At 41.0% G+C, this 15373-nt stretch overlaps 2 protein-coding genes across 2 annotated transcripts; one reads left to right on the top strand and one right to left on the bottom strand.

Annotated features, from left to right (window-relative positions):
* The first annotated feature begins 3849 nt into the window (after positions 1-3849).
* LOC119765570 (thioredoxin domain-containing protein 17-like) lies at positions 3850-4577 on the top strand. Its single transcript, XM_038249709.1, has 2 exons — positions 3850-4176; positions 4231-4577. The coding sequence occupies exons 1-2, from the start codon at positions 4032-4034 to the stop codon at positions 4467-4469; spliced, it is 384 nt and encodes a 127-aa protein (XP_038105637.1). The 5' UTR covers positions 3850-4031; the 3' UTR covers positions 4470-4577.
* A 1170-nt stretch (positions 4578-5747) lies between these two features.
* On the bottom strand, positions 5748-9489 carry LOC119765569. The gene is made up of 5 exons (XM_038249707.1): positions 9160-9489; positions 8901-9095; positions 8129-8841; positions 8004-8072; positions 5748-7944 (listed from the first exon to the last, which is right to left on the bottom strand). The coding sequence occupies exons 1-5, from the start codon at positions 9289-9291 to the stop codon at positions 5910-5912; spliced, it is 3144 nt and encodes a 1047-aa protein (XP_038105635.1). The 5' UTR covers positions 9292-9489; the 3' UTR covers positions 5748-5909.
* Between the last annotated feature and the right edge of the window lie 5884 nt (positions 9490-15373).

Below are 15373 nucleotides of genomic sequence, written 5' to 3'. Positions count from 1 at the left end.
AAAAATAATTAAATAAAACATTTTTGAAAAAAGAAAAAGATCTTATTAACCCTATGACCAATACGTCAAATGCTGTATCAAGTAGGCGAAAACCTGTTTTACCCCCAATCCAACAAATTGTTAAAAAATATTTTAATTCATTCTAAACGGCAATTTTTCCAATCAAATTTACAACTCCAATACTTCTAACTTACGTGAAATTGTCCGAGGATTCCGAATATGACGAAATTGAGACCAAAAAATGCCGCTATGGCGGCCTACAGGGCAAAAACTAACGTTGTAAAATGTTTGTTCTAGAAAAATCGTCAAACTATGAGAAAAACTGCGATTGGCCAAAAAGTTAATACCGTAGGCTTATAGTCCATGAAATTCCCTAACTTTTGACCTATGGGAGTATGGGTGTTGGAGGCTGTTGGGAAAAGATATTAAGGTTTTAAAAAAATCCATTTTTAACAGTAATTTGCAAAAGCTATGAGAAAAAGTAAAACCAATCCTGGATGTCTATAGCACATTTTGAAGGGCTTCAAAAGACCATTCGAATGCATCTAAGAGAGTTGGAATTGATGAAGTTTTATGGAAATGCGAGCAATTTTAAGATTTTTCATGTGTTTTGGACCTCAAACTTCAATGCCCGTTTTACCCCACTTCCCTTTGTCGTAGAGGGCTCATATTTGGCATGAGTTCATCTCATGTATAGACAAACAAACCCTGAAAGTTTCATCCAAATCGGAGCACCTCGATACGACCTCTAGAACAAACCGAGCAGAATCTACAAATACTGCCTCTTAAATCAAGTCAAGGAAGAAACAACAGAAGGTTATAAAAGATCCAAAGATAAAACCAAACAAATTATTGTACAATAAGTTTTTTCGTCCATTTTTGATAAATTTTCAATATTATTACAATAAACTTATTTTAAAAGGAAGAGTTCAAACAGCGAGCTTCTGAAATTCGCCATCTTATTTTGTTGACTCATCGTCATTTTTCGACACGCAGCTTTCATAATCAAAACATGTGATTCTAACGTGACTTTCACTTCAGGATCGAAGGACAAGTCGATTAAGGCAAATCAAAGTGAAATTAATTTGACCTTCGCGTGAACTACTACATGCGAAAACGTTTTTTTTTTTCATAAAATTATTTTTATTAGGTCCTTTTCGGTACTGGGACCTGGTTAGGACCGAGTCGGATTTTGTAATTACATTGTTCTTAATGCTAAGAGTATTTACAGAGGATCTTGTGTGTAAATGTTAGTGGGAGGGGAACCGATTACCCGCGGCCTAATCGGGGCTAGTAGGGAAGGGATTGATGTTAAAAGACAAGGCTTGGGAAGGGAAGGGGGATTGTGTAGGGGTCTTGGTTTGCTCTGCTGGCCATTGCTTTTGTCCTCAGCCGCAACTCGGTGTCCAGCTGCTGGGGCGATCTTGCTTTGCTTCCGGTACAAACCAGAAACGACGGCTTTGTGTGAAGGCGAGTTATACTAACTGAAGGAAAACTAACTGAAGAAAAACTAAATTGATATTTTGGAATCTAAGAGGAACTGATAGATCGGATAGAGAACATCAAGGTCTAGTTGAGATAACGCGTCTCGCATCGGGATTTCTGGTGGTCTTCCTCGGGCCCTGAGGGTATCTTTCAACTTAATTCTGTGAACATGGTGATCTGGACACGCCCATACGAGATGGTCGATGTCCTGATAACCCTGCCCACAGTCGCAAAGCTTTCGTGACTGGGCTGCTGCCGTTTTTGTGCAGAATTGCAGAATTCTGCAGTACGGGAATAGACCTACTGTTGTCGAAACAGGTCAGAAAGATGAGCACCCCACTGGTTGCCAGAGACGCTGCGCAGAAAATTAGTTCTTTGCAGGCACTTTTGCTTCAGGTAGTTGATGTGCTTCCCCCATGTTCCCTTTTGATCAAAGATGGTACCCATGTACAAGAAGTGGTCCGACTGCTCGATAGTCTTTCCCGAGAGAGAAAGATTGAGCTGCGGCGGTTCATGCTTCCCCGTAAAAACGACCAGTTCCGTCTTCTCCGGAGAGAATTCAACACCCTTTCCAACTGCCCAATGGGCCAAGTTGTTCAGGGTATCTTGCAAGGGTTCTAGCCGTTCTAGCAGATCGAATTCTTTCTTGGCAGCGATTGAAACCACTGCGTCATCTGCGTACTGTATAGAGCTATCTAAGCCCGATCTCACGCACACTAGCTTACCATTTGTTTTTGCTGGCGGGTACAAATTTTAACCTAAAAATCCATCGTGTACGTACACACAATACATGCGCATGTAGATAACTCTATAAGGGTGCAGTCTCCGGTCAAGCAATCATCGATATCGCTGACGTAGAAGTTATACATGGATGGACTAAGGCGTGAGCCTTGTGCCAAACCCATGTAACTTATCCGGGTGATTGCCAGATCACCTTGCACAAAGTGCATGTGTTTTTCTGACAACAGGTTGATGAGGAAGTTGTCATCGTCGAATTGAGACCGCTCCGCCGCAGCTTTACTCCCAACACCTCGATGGAGACTGAATCGAATGCACCCTTGATGTCTAGGAAGACAGAAGCCATTTGCTGTTTTTTACCACGGGCTATGTCGATCCCTGTGGCCAGCAAGTTCATTTTTCGAGTGATTTTATAGCCTTGCCTCAGTGAGGTGAGGTAGGCAAAAAAAGTGAAGGAATTTTGGTCGACGATGTGTGTGTGTGTGTGGTCCAATCCAATACCCGCTAACCGGTAGCGAAATTATGGGAAAGTATAATTTGTATCAGACTTTGTAGCTGTTTGACATGTGGCGTCGCGGTGTTCATCAAGCATTCATAGCATGCTAAGGAAAATTTGTTGCTTTTCTGGGGAAAACCGTTGGTGCCGAAAACCCCGGATGTATTGCCGTTGAGCTCGATGGGGGTTGAACGAATCGGCCTGGTCTCTTAGGGAAAGTTGTTCTCCAGACGATTCCGCTCATTTTTGGCCATCCTAGAAGTTTCTACATGTTTTCCCAAGGCATGTACGAGCGAATGAACGAAAATTCAAAATTTCCCATAGTAATTTCCAAGTAAACTTGAACTCGCTTGAGACAAGCCAGTTTTCAACCAAATGAGCTGAAATTTGGCGTGAGAGTCCCGTCGGGTATACCCTACAAGGGGAACCACACCAGAACTTGATCTGAGAACTTTTCAAAATCCGTACCCACCCTTGTATACAAGTCGTGAAGTGCGCAAACTAGGGGAACTATACCCTTTCTCAGCCTATTTCTATTATCGGCCTATCAGCACTTTGAACAATAATTAAAGCTTTCATAAAGTGTTTTTGACTGTTCCAAAGTAATAAATAGCTCAAATAAAAGTGAGCAAGCAACTCTACATTGTTGAAACATCTGAAAATGTTGATTTAATAGCGGAAAACAGCAAAAGTGATGAGAATTGGTCGAACGGCTTAGTGTGATTAGAATGGGTATATTTCCCCTACCTTGGGAATCATACCGCAAACTTTCCCGGATGCACCAAAGAGTATTTAGCGTACAGTATTTAGGGTATTTAGGGTTGTTGTACATACATTCGTAAGCATCACGGTTCCTGACCTTATCAATCGAGTTATCAATTCGTGCTTTCCATTTCATTAGGGCACAAAACTTTTGTAAACAAGAGTGTATCCCTCTCACACCTTATACAAACTGTCATTTGAGTGAAAGGGATACATTATTGTTTACAAAAGTTTTGTGCCCTTTTGAAATGTTAGGCTCCAATTAAGCAGTGTCGTCTGACCGTACCAAACGAAACATGACTGTTTATAAATGCGAATGTATAAATACACACAGCGACAGAAAATCTATTATCTGAGCTTCAGCGGCGACTCATCCATCAAGTTGGTTTGCATCTTCCATATCGGTTTTTGTAATAGGTACAAAGCTACTCGAACCAATTTCGGCCACTTGTTTGTTTAGTCTTATCACCATCTCACCCACTATCGCCGATAGCTGGACATTGTATTAGTAGAGTATTGACCGCGAAGAGTGAAACCTGCGGTGGCAAACATGGTCCAAAAACACTACGTAGCCGGTTTTCAAAACTTTGTCGACTTCATGAAGAACTTTAAGGCCGATGGTCAGGACATCAATATCCTCTTCACCGGAGCAAAAATGGACAGTGGAATCAGCTGGTGTAGCGATTGCGTCGATGGTTCGTAACAATCCCCCTGATGATCGTTCGTAGATTAACTGGAATCCATTTCAGCCGCCCCTTTCATCGCTGCCGCCTTAGAGAAGGCTCCGGCGGAGTCACACTTTATCTACGTTGACGTGGGTGATCGGCCAACGTGGAAGGATATGACGAACCCATTCCGCAAGGACACCGACACTCATCTCAGCGTAATTCCGACCTTGATCCGATGGAAAAATCCACAGCGCCTCGAGGGCGAGCAGTGTCAAAATGCCGATTTGCTCGACATGTTCTTCAACGACGAAACTGATTAAAGTGCAATTGAGAGGAATTTGAAGTGGATGATTGTGTGTTTTTTTTTTAAATAAAAGTTGTTTCTTCTTTCGCAACTCTTGTGGGGCTTCCCGTTGAAATTATCCAAAGATCTGAGCGTTTCTTTTAAAATAACCAATGAACCAAATGTAAACATTCAGTCTGCTAAGAAATCAAGGGTTGGTTTGAGACATTTGTCTTTGTAATAGCAATATAGCCGATTCAGAGAAAAATGTCCTCATCCTGCTGAGAAATCAAGGGTTGACTTGAGACATTTGTCTCTGTAATCGCAATATTTAAGCAACCATCTCAATCGATCGAGTTAAACAAAGCCCTTAGTTTGTATTGATTTTTTTTCCAAGCATATCTGTCTGATGTGTTCCCATTTTGTAGTCAAGTTCATCTATAATTTGAGTTATTGCTATTACAGAGACAAATGTCTCAAGCCAACCCTTGATTTCTTAGCAGAATGAGGACATTTTTCTCTGAATCGGCTATAAATTATCATTTTGTCACCGTTCTAGCTGTGCACCATAAACAAATATTGTGAGATTGTGACTGAACTTGGGTTCGTGCCAGAAAGAAGAAGCTGGACTGCTTAAATTGATGATTTCATAAATAGATTTGCGAGGTGGGAAATTACCGGTTGACTGGATTGATGGCCTCGTATGTCCTGACTGGATGCATATGTTTAAGATAACTTGCGGAAAATACCGTGGCATCATCTCAAAATTCGAGAATGAATCTCCGGCCAGACTGACTCGGCTGGTCAAGGGCTACTTGGATCGTGTGATGTGATCGACTTTAGGGGGTTGTGTGAAAAGCGGCAATTGACACGAGAGGCACGATTTGCAACAAGGCAGTTCAACAACTGGCTTACATATGTTGATTACAGTGACAAAAAAAAAACCTGTATACGTTAAGAAGAGTTTACACCGACATGGAGACGCAAGCACGACGGATGATTCAGACGAAAACAATCTACATAAGAGGATGTGTTAGAAAATGTGAACAAGCTCGTGTACGAGGGATTGTTAATATCTACCAAAAACGACACCAGCAAAGTTATTACGGACTCGTACCCCCGCTTCTATTGCGCCTTCTTCGGGTTACGGATAACCTTGACATCTGATCGAGTGCAATGCTGCACGATGCCGGGAATGTAATAGAAACTGCCTAGACTCCCTAGACTTCCAACGGAAGGTGCTGCGAATGATTTACGGTTGATTTTCGGTTGATTACGTACAGCATAATCTTAATTATTTTTAAGTATTGATTGGTTAGTCACGTTAAAAGTTTCTTTAAATTTTATTAATCATTTCAGCATTTATGTGCCTCTCGGCATGTTCTACACTACGCTTGTCAATACAAAGTCGGTCTTCAACTATAAAATGCCACATTATTTTCACTCGTAAGAATAGTATAAAAAGAAAGACCACACTTCAAGGTCTGATGGCGGCATGCACGCTGGATGACCGCCGCACCGCCGAGTTGGCAGCGGCAGCAAGCAGTCTAGGCGACTCGCAACGTCCCTTGTCACTCCGTAACGAAGGGGAAAACGGCGACGAGGTCGAAGCAGGAGCCATCGCCAGTTTGGATCCCTTCAGCGGCGTCTGTTTCCGCTGACCGACGACGGCGAGCCGATTTTCCCGACCCTGCGGGGTTTTGCCGACGATCCGGCGGGGCGAGTTCCGCATGATTGGTTTCTTCGCGTGGGGCGTTTTGTTGTCCAGGTCGTACAAGTTCGGCGAGAGGCACACGCTAATGTCCGGGTTTTCCTGCAGCTTGCTGAGGACCCTCGGCGAGTGGAAGCCCGGGGACTTGGCCGCGACGAGGCGCAGTTTGTCCCGCCGGTTGATGCCACCGTGGGGTGACTTTGTGGTGGTCCGTTTATGGGGTGTGTTTCGGCGGGGACTTTTCACGTTGTGGTGGCTCGAGCTGCGAACCTTCTGCACCTGTCGGAGTTGAATTTTGTCGGGGACCAGCATCAACGGTTTGATGTGCTGACTGCCGTCGGGATTTTTCTTCACGACGAACCGATTGCTCTGGCGTCTGGGGTCGAGCTGGGCCGGTTGAGCTCCCGAACGGTTTGCGCTGGTGACCATTCCGTCGAAAAGTTTCGCTTTGGCCATGACCATTCCGGCATTTTGGCTTCGCAGCCGCGCTATCGATGCCCGTCCCGATTGGAGTTCTTGCAGCGGCGTCAAATGGGTCTTGAGCGCGGCGGATGATTCCGTTCGGCCGGGTGTTTTCGGTGGCAACATCGGGGTCTTCACGGGTGTTTTACGCGGAGGTATTTCGGGCGGCAGCATGGGCGTTTTGGCAACGTTTAACTCAATCCTCGTTACAAAGCTCGGGGTGGAAGCTTTCTTGTGCGAGCCGGACGCCGGGCGGAGCGAAGTACGTCGCGAGGGCACCGTCGTTACCTCCGGTGTCTTGAACACTTCATCGGCCGTGGTGCTGTCCATAAACGAATCCAGTTTCGATTGGCTGCTCGGCGAGTTGAAAAAGTTTTGGGCGCAGGTCCATTTTTCGTCTTGCTGCTTCTCTTCATCGGTAAAATTTTGTCCCACAACCACGGTTGAGTTCTGTTCTGAGTCTTCTTCCGGCCGCCTCACCGGGCTCAGTTCCATATGTTTGAGTCCCGTTTGGATCGTGTTGGGACGACCCCGTTTCAGGTTCGTCTTGGGGTAAAAGGATAAATCGGAAACGACGACAGGTGGTATCGATTTTGCGGTTCCGCCCGTAACAGAACTTGCAACATGCCACGATTGGTTGCGTGAAAGTCGTACGTTTTCCCGGGAACGCCGTCGGATTGTGCCAATTTTTCGCGCACTCGGCGACCGCATGACTTTGTGCTCGGAACTTCGGCGAATCTTCAACTCCCGGCTCAGCCGTTTCGCCAGTTGATCCGTACTCGTGCAGCTTGCCTCGATTGGAATGGTTTGCTCAAGCGTCTGCTGGTACTGGTCCTCAACGCGGTCAACGGTCCCCATTATGCTTCCAAACTCTTGCGAAATGCGCGTTTCTATCGCGCTCACACGCTCCTTGATGGCCTCGTATTCGCTCCTCAGATATTTATCGTCGTCTTCGTGATCACGGCCGCTGCCATCGTCGTCATCGTTGAACAGTGCTTTTCCCTTCAGGAAGGACTTTCGCGCCGCCACCGAATCTTCCGTATCGGCGTCCGAAATGCTAAAGCTTGGAAGGGACACCATCGGGGACAGTCCGGCCAACACATTAGACGCATCATCGTCAGTTTTTACCGCGACTTCTGCTGTTTTGGTGGCCGGCACATTGGCCGCTCGTTTTTTGCTTCGATTCCAAGGAGCGCCGACCACACTCCAGCGCCGTTCCATGACCGGTTTCTCGGCGATCGATGTGGTCGAAGTGCTTGGAACTAGCAGCTGCTGGTTGGCAGATTTAGCCTGTTTGTTCTTGTGTCCTCCCAGACTCAAACGGGACTTTTTCGTTTCTCTGAAAGGTTTAGAAAGTGATTGTGAAAAATTGATTACTTTTAAAATTGCCAGACTTACTTCATTATTGCAATCGGTGTGTATGGCAGAATTTCCTGATTGTCCGGAAGCGACGATACGACTTCCTTCCTGAAAAAAGGAGAACCGTTAATTTCAGATTTCTTACGTATTTCAAACGGTCTTACTTCTTCTTGGCACTGAACGGCATCCCGTCGACGACCTTGCGCTTCTTGGAGGACTTGTTAAGGCACGGAGTGGCAGCGATCGCCATCGTCATATCGGGATGTTCATCGGTCTTGTCCAGGCACTCGGACGATCCCTTGGCGCCCACCTTTTTCATCAGACCGTGAATCATCCGCGTTAGCGATCCGCTGCGGCGTTTCTTCTTTTTCTTGTCGGTGTTGCTGCTGCCTCCACCGGTCATCATGCTGGAATCGGTCGACCGCACCACCACGCTGACCGTTTCGTTTAGCTTTTCCAGAATTCCCAGCGGGATTACTCCAATTTGGTGCGAATTCTCAATCAACAGCTGAATCACCTTGACATGGCTGGTCAAGCGTTGCTGAATCATTTCGGCGATCGGCATCAAGTTCGGGGTCAAGATTATGGCCAGGTTTTCGACGGTCATTTTATTGACGTCCGAATTCAGCGAAACGGTGTGCAGGAACTGAAGAAAAAAGGCCAACGTATTTAGGGTTATCGGCGGCAACAGCAGGCACGTTATCATCAGATCGTAAACTTTTTGTTCGCCGGCCAGCAGGCATCGGATTAGTGCTTCTTGGATGTTACCAGTCGGAAGCAACGGTTCCGGCAGGTCTCTGAAGAAGGTTTTCAGTATGTTGGCGACGTCGATTACGTGATGCGACTTTCCGAGCGGAATTCCAGATTCCAAATTCGCCTGTGAAATAAAATAGTTTACAGGAATTTTCACGACAGAAACAAACCAAAATTACTAACCTTAATTTCTTGCTGCCGCTTAGATGACCCGGCCTTCCGAAAAAGTCCTTCTGTATGAACCTGCTCCAGGATTCGTTGACAGGCGTCGGACACAAACAACGGAACCTGGGCGATTCCCCCATTGGCCAGGATGACATCGGTCAACTCGAGCGTATGTAACGGGACGTTGAAAATTCTTCGGCACCGGAGTTTATCCTGAAAACAACAATAATTTAGATAAACAACAAGAAGAAGAATCTACAACTTTTTTCTCCTTTACCTGGCCCGGTTTTGACCGCTTTTCTTTGCGATATTTAATTCCATGGCTGCGCAACTCGCTCACAATGATGTTGAACAGTTCTTCCTTGTTTTCCACATCATTGATTAGCATTTTTACTCCGGCTTTGTCCATAGCGGTCAGTGCATGGTTTTCCGCAGATTAAAACAATTTATGTCCCAGTAGAACGTTGTAGATTTCAAAAATAAGCTTCGTTTTTCCCTTGAATCAAAAACAAAAATCCAACCACAAACTGTCAACGGTCACTGAGATTGAGGGGAAAAAATGTTTCGCCGCGCGAATTCGACGTTTCGCTCGGCGCTTTGCACGTTTATCGTGGAAGGGTCATGGGCTATCTACAATCACTTAGCTTAGAACATCTAAGTAAAGTAGTTACTTAGGAAAGTACGCAACTTACGGCCGTCATCCACAATCAACTTAGAAATTTTGCTGGGCTGATATACGTTGCTATGCAGTTGTTTGTTTACCTTTGATATTGAAACGTCAACTTACCGTAGATTTTGAAATTTTTCAAACCATACGTCAGTTTCTAATTTGATTACTTTTCCATTGTAGAAGCTCGGCTTCATTTCCATTGATTCAAATTCCTAATCTAAGTGAAATTTTCTAAGCTAAGTGATTGTAGATAGGCCATCATTGTTATGTTTTACACACTTGATTAAATCACAAAAAGTATACACGCAAACTGAGAGCCACGTATCTGATTACATATTTTTCATACGAATATATTGCGCGTATTCCCGAAAAAAACACGCGGCATATAAGCCTCGAAAGGACGTGCCGCCCCACTCGGAAAATAATCTGGTAAATTTGAGTGTCTGGCGCAGGCGGACGTTTGTCGTGCAGTTCAGACACACTTGGCACACTTCTTTTAGCCAGGTTTCGCGTGACGCCCGACAAATCTGGCGGAATAACTCACAGCTGCCTGGCAGAAAAACCAATCGGTTCAGTCGGTTGAACCGTGCACGACCGGTTTGTTGCATATTCGCCAGAATTCTGGCTACAATCTTGGGTCAGTCGGGGGAAAATCTGCCAGACGTCTTGCGCAGCTAAGCGCAGTGCCCAAGACAAAACGCCTGCCAGGCGCCCCCCGTTTCTGTCTGGGTCTGCCAGATGGCCAGACGAACGCCAGAAATGCGTCCGCCATTTCCGACCGGGTTATCGAGACTACCCGATCGGAAATGGCGGACACAATTCTGGCGTTCGTCTGGGGGCTTGCGCCAGCCATCTGGCAGAATTTCCCCCAGATTTACCTCAGATTTCTGCCATGATTTCTGGCGAATATGACACAAACCGGTCGTGCACGGTTCAACCGATTGAACCGGTTGATTTTTGTGCCAGTCACCCACCCGGTCACGGAAATTTCTAGCAGAGATTGTTCTGTCAGAATCCTGCTAGAATAATTCTAGCAGGCCTGCCAGAATGCTGTTAGAATTTTACTAGAAAATTCTAGCAGATATAATCTGACAAAAATGACGTCATTTTCGCCAAACCGTTTTGTGGCGAATGAAATTACCGCCATCTTGTCAATTTTCTCTTCTATTTCGACGCCAACATTTCAAAAAGCATCATGTACAAACCATGCGTTTTGAGAAAAACGCATTTGAATGTTGAGCATCCATTTTCAATTACCATTTTTATATAAAAGCAAAATAAGATGTTCTAATGATAACAAACGATGAAAAACGTTGCTTTTGTTGATACTTGATCATCCATATTCAATAAAACATTATTTCCGTAATTTTATTTGAGAAAAAACAAACATAACTTCTTTTGAAATCACCAACGTCGATATCACCCTGCTGTCACTGAGGGGGGCGCTTTGTTATGATTCGTTTTTCTTGGCCGAATGTACATGGCGCTTTTTTCTTGTTGCTTTTTTTTCGTCACGAGGTTTATGTAGCCTTTTGTTTGACAGGTTGACAGGCCCAACTAGAATTTTGTTAGAATAAAATGGCAGAAAATTTTGGAAATAACCATACAATTAAAAATATTCAATATCAAAAACATAACACAATCTTAAATTCTTAAATTCTTAAATTCTTAACTTCTTAAATTCTTAAATTCTTAAATTCTTAAATTCTTAAATTCTTAAATTCTTAAATTCTTAAATTCTTAAATTCTTAAATTCTTAAATTCTTAAATTCTTAAATTCTTAAATTCTTAAATACTTAAATTATTAAAGTCTTAAATTCTTAAATTCCTATATTCTTAAATTCTGGAGTTTTTTTTTAAAAGTCCAATAAACCAAATTTCCAGTTTTTGCTTTTTGGGTGTTTTTAGAACCACCTTGAGTCAGGGGTATTAAAAAACACCCAAAAAGCAAAAATTGAAAATTTGGTTTATTGGTCCTTTTTAAAAAAAAAAAACTCCAGAATTCATAAATTCTTAAATTCTTCAATTCTATTTTTTTTTAAATTTCCAAACTCTTAATTTTTTTTAAACTTTGGAAGAAATAGAGTTTTTGATTGTTATAATTTCAAGGTTTTCGGAAATTTGTATTTACGAATTTATATATTTTCAAACTTTTTGAATTCAGACTTGTACATTCGTTTCGAATTTTAACAGTTTTGAGCTATTGAATTTATAAAAACTTTAATATTATAATTATTATTCAATACTGCATTTTTTTCAATTTTGAATTTCCAAATTTCAGATTTTTGCTGAAATTTTCTTTATTATTTCAAAAAAAAAGTTATTTGAAATTTGAAAATGTTTGTTTTTCATATTTTTGAATTGTTTGTTTGGTTTGATTTCAAAATTTCTGATTATTATTGTATTTTTAGTAAAAACATCGATATTTGTATGATTATTGTCAAGTTTAATTTCACTCCGATTTACTTCATTTTGGACCCGCGAGTGTGGATCAATCGGACAGCGCAGGGGACTCATAATCCAGAGGTAGCTGTTTGGTACTAGCAATAAATAGTTGGTGACACGATGGCCGACATCTATAAAGACAACTTCTTTTTTTAATTACTCCATTTCGACCAAAAAACTAAATCTGCCCTTTTAATTTCAATATTCTGCTTTTTTAAGATTCGGCGGGAATTTTAAATATTTTTATACCCAATACAAAATTATTATAACGTATGTAATTATCAGTCGCATTCAAAATGGAACATTACAATTCTTTGATTTTTTCATCAAAACATATCCAGATTTTTAAGCGAAGATGGCGTTACGAATGGTGCACGCCCGAATTGTCAAAATCACGCAGTGATACCAACATAACAAAAAACTGTCACATGGCATGACAGCCACACTTTTTTTCTAATGTTGGTACCACTGCGCGATTTTGACATTTTGGGCGTGCACCATTCGTAACGCCATCTTCACTTAAAAATCTGGATTACAAACAAGCACCGCGCGAAGAAACGTCAAACGCAATCTTTCCGTTTCTGTTACTTTTCAGCTGCGTATCGCTTAAGAAAAATCTTTTAAAATCAAATAAAAGGCAAATACCAATAAGTAATGACTATGTATATTTATTTCAATTCAATGTTGTCAATTCAATTAAATGACTACCCTTATTTTGAAAAAAATAATCTGATTTGTTTCAACAAAAATCTGATTTGAACGTACTTTCCGTCAAATTTTGATCAACAAAAAACTGCGTAGATGCACATGTAAACAATAATATCAGCAATCTAAGCTTCATTTTAGGATCCAATTGGGTGCATCTACGCAGTTTTTTGTTGATCAAAATTTGACGGAAAGTACGTTCAAATCAGATTTTTGTTGAAACAAATCAGATTATTTTTTTCAAAATAAGGATCAACAAAAAACTGCGTAGATGCACATGTAAACAATAATATCAGCAATCTAAGCTTCATTTTAGGATCCAATTGGGTGCATCTACGCAGTTTTTTGTTGATCAAAATTTGACGGAAAGTACGTTCAAATCAGATTTTTGTTGAAACAAATCAGATTATTTTTTTCAAAATAAGGGTAGTCATTTAATTGAATTGACAACATTGAATTGAAATAAATATACATAGTCATTACTTATTGATATTTGCCTTTTATTTGATTTTAAAAGATTTTTCTTAAGCGATACGCAGCTGAAAAGTAACAGAAACGGAAAGATTGCGTTTGACGTTTCTTCGCGCGGTGCTTTTGTAATCCAGATTTTTAGTGAAGATGGCGTTACGAATGGTGCACGCCCAAAATGTCAAAATCGCGCAGTGGTACCAACATTAGAAAAAAAGTGTGGCTGTCATGCCATGTGACAGTTTTTTGTTATGTTGGTATCACTGCGTGATTTGACAATTCGGGCGTGCACCATTCGTAACGCCATCTTCGCTTAAAAATCTGGATATGTTTTGATGAAAAAATCAAAGAATTGTAATGTTCCATTTTGAATGCGACTGATAATTACATACGTTATAATAATTTTGTATTGGGTATAAAAATATTTAAAATTCCCGCCGAATCTTAAAAAAGCAGAATATTGAAATTAAAAGGGCAGATAGATTGCTGATATTATTGTTTACAGCGATAAAGCTTATTTTTCTGAGTACAATGACCCTTTGTACGACCACAAAAAGTTTAAAATGGATTTTTAAATCAATTTTGAAAAATTTACCTCGCGGTCCTTCTTGACAGAAAAGCTCCTACTTGACAGCTCGTTCCATAGTTGATCCATCGAAAAAATGTTGTCTTGCCAAAAAAAAATGCATTAAAATGAAAAAAAGTGATCAGAAAATGTTTTTTAAGCGTGTTTTTCACCGTTGTACATAATTGTAATTGTAATTTATTTGGTAACGATATCCTGTTAGTTTTACACTTCGTATCAGGGCAAGGAAGGGATTAAGGAGAAAGTACATTTGGAGCCAAAGAAATTGACAATTTTCTGAACATAAAAATTGACATAGGGCTTTAGTGCCCAATTACCCCGATTTGAATCAACAAAATCTGAGGGTTGATTCAATGCAAAAATTTTGTTGAATCAAACCTCGTACAGGCTGATTCTACAAAACATTTTTCTGCGTGGGACCAAGGGGTTTCCAGCATCGTGTCAGACTGGTCACTAATCCGGAATTACTTGGAATTTGAGCAAGTAATTCTGTAATTCCGGATTTACTGAGTAATTCCAGAGTAATCCTGGTAATTCCTAATAATCCCAGTAATCCTGGTAATTCCATGATTCTTGTTTGTGAAAACATACTTCAGAAAATAATAAAATAATAAAAAATAACTGTTAAAAAGATAATTTCGATAAACCTTTTATAATTCCTATTAATTTTCATGTATGAAACCAAAGTTACAGCTAGTACGGGATCATTCGGATTTTGAGTAAGTAATTCAGTAATTCCAGATTTGGGTACTAAAGCCCTGTGTAAATTTTTATGTACAACGGTAAAAAACACGATTAAAAACAATTTCTGATTACTTTTTTTCATTTTAATGCAATTTTTTTTTTGACCAGACAACATTTTTTCGATGCATCAACTATGGTCCCCTTGGAACGAGCTGTCAAGTAGGAGCATTTCTGTCAAGAAGGACCGCGAGGTTAATTTTTCAAAATTGGTTTAAAAATCCATTTTAAACTCTTTGTGGTCGTACAAAGGGTCATTGTACTCAGAAAAATAAGCTTTATCGCTGTAAACAATAATATCAGCAATCTAAGCTTCATTTTAGGACCCAATTACTCCGCAATTCTGCAGTAATTCCTATAATTCTGGAATTACCTAGTAGTTCCGTAGTAATTCGAGTAATTCCATAGTTACTCAGTAATTCGTGTATTTCCCATTAATTCAAGTAACTACTAGTAATTCTTAAAAGGTAAATCGGCAGAATGCATTTTGCTTTTCCTTGATGCTTTTATGGTTGTAAGAAGTACAGAGCGGATTCGAAATGTCCGCCAATTTGGATGCTCTCTAATTCAAATGTATTCGGATGAAAAACACTCAAACGTCAAAATCAGTTGTCAAACTGACGTTGATGTTTACCACATTATTCGATGATTTCCAAGTAGGGCGTCCAATTTTCCAGGGTTTTGAGTTTACCGGAAAACGGAAAAAATATATTTTTTATCCCGGGAAATTTTTGAAAATGTCATGAAATCTAAGTTTTCTTTATATTAGTTATGTTTTTAAAATCAAACTATTAGCACAATACTATTAAAATCAATCTAAACAAAGATAGCACTTTTAGATAGTTTTGAAGATTTTTTTTGTTCTTTGTTGTGCTT

This window comes from Culex quinquefasciatus, chromosome 1 (assembly GCF_015732765.1).
Source record: "Culex quinquefasciatus strain JHB chromosome 1, VPISU_Cqui_1.0_pri_paternal, whole genome shotgun sequence".
Classification (NCBI taxonomy): domain Eukaryota; kingdom Metazoa; phylum Arthropoda; class Insecta; order Diptera; family Culicidae; genus Culex; species Culex quinquefasciatus.
Note: the sequence above shows the minus strand (reverse complement) of the source record. Positions and strands in the feature narration are given on the sequence as shown.

Excerpts from the sequence above, each read along its gene's own strand:
- LOC119765570 (XM_038249709.1), top strand. The coding sequence starts at position 4,032 with ATGGTCCAAAAACACTACGTAGCCGGTTTTCAAAACTTTGTCGACTTC. Across the intron at positions 4,177-4,230 it reads GTGTAGCGATTGCGTCGATG|CCGCCCCTTTCATCGCTGCC; the intron begins GTTCGTAACAAT and ends AATCCATTTCAG.
- LOC119765569 (XM_038249707.1), bottom strand. The coding sequence starts at position 9,291 with ATGGACAAAGCCGGAGTAAAAATGCTAATCAATGATGTGGAAAACAAG. Across the intron at positions 9,096-9,159 it reads AGCGGTCAAAACCGGGCCAG|GATAAACTCCGGTGCCGAAG; the intron begins GTAAAGGAGAAA and ends TGTTGTTTTCAG. Across the intron at positions 8,842-8,900 it reads AGCGGCAGCAAGAAATTAAG|GCGAATTTGGAATCTGGAAT; the intron begins GTTAGTAATTTT and ends TTTATTTCACAG.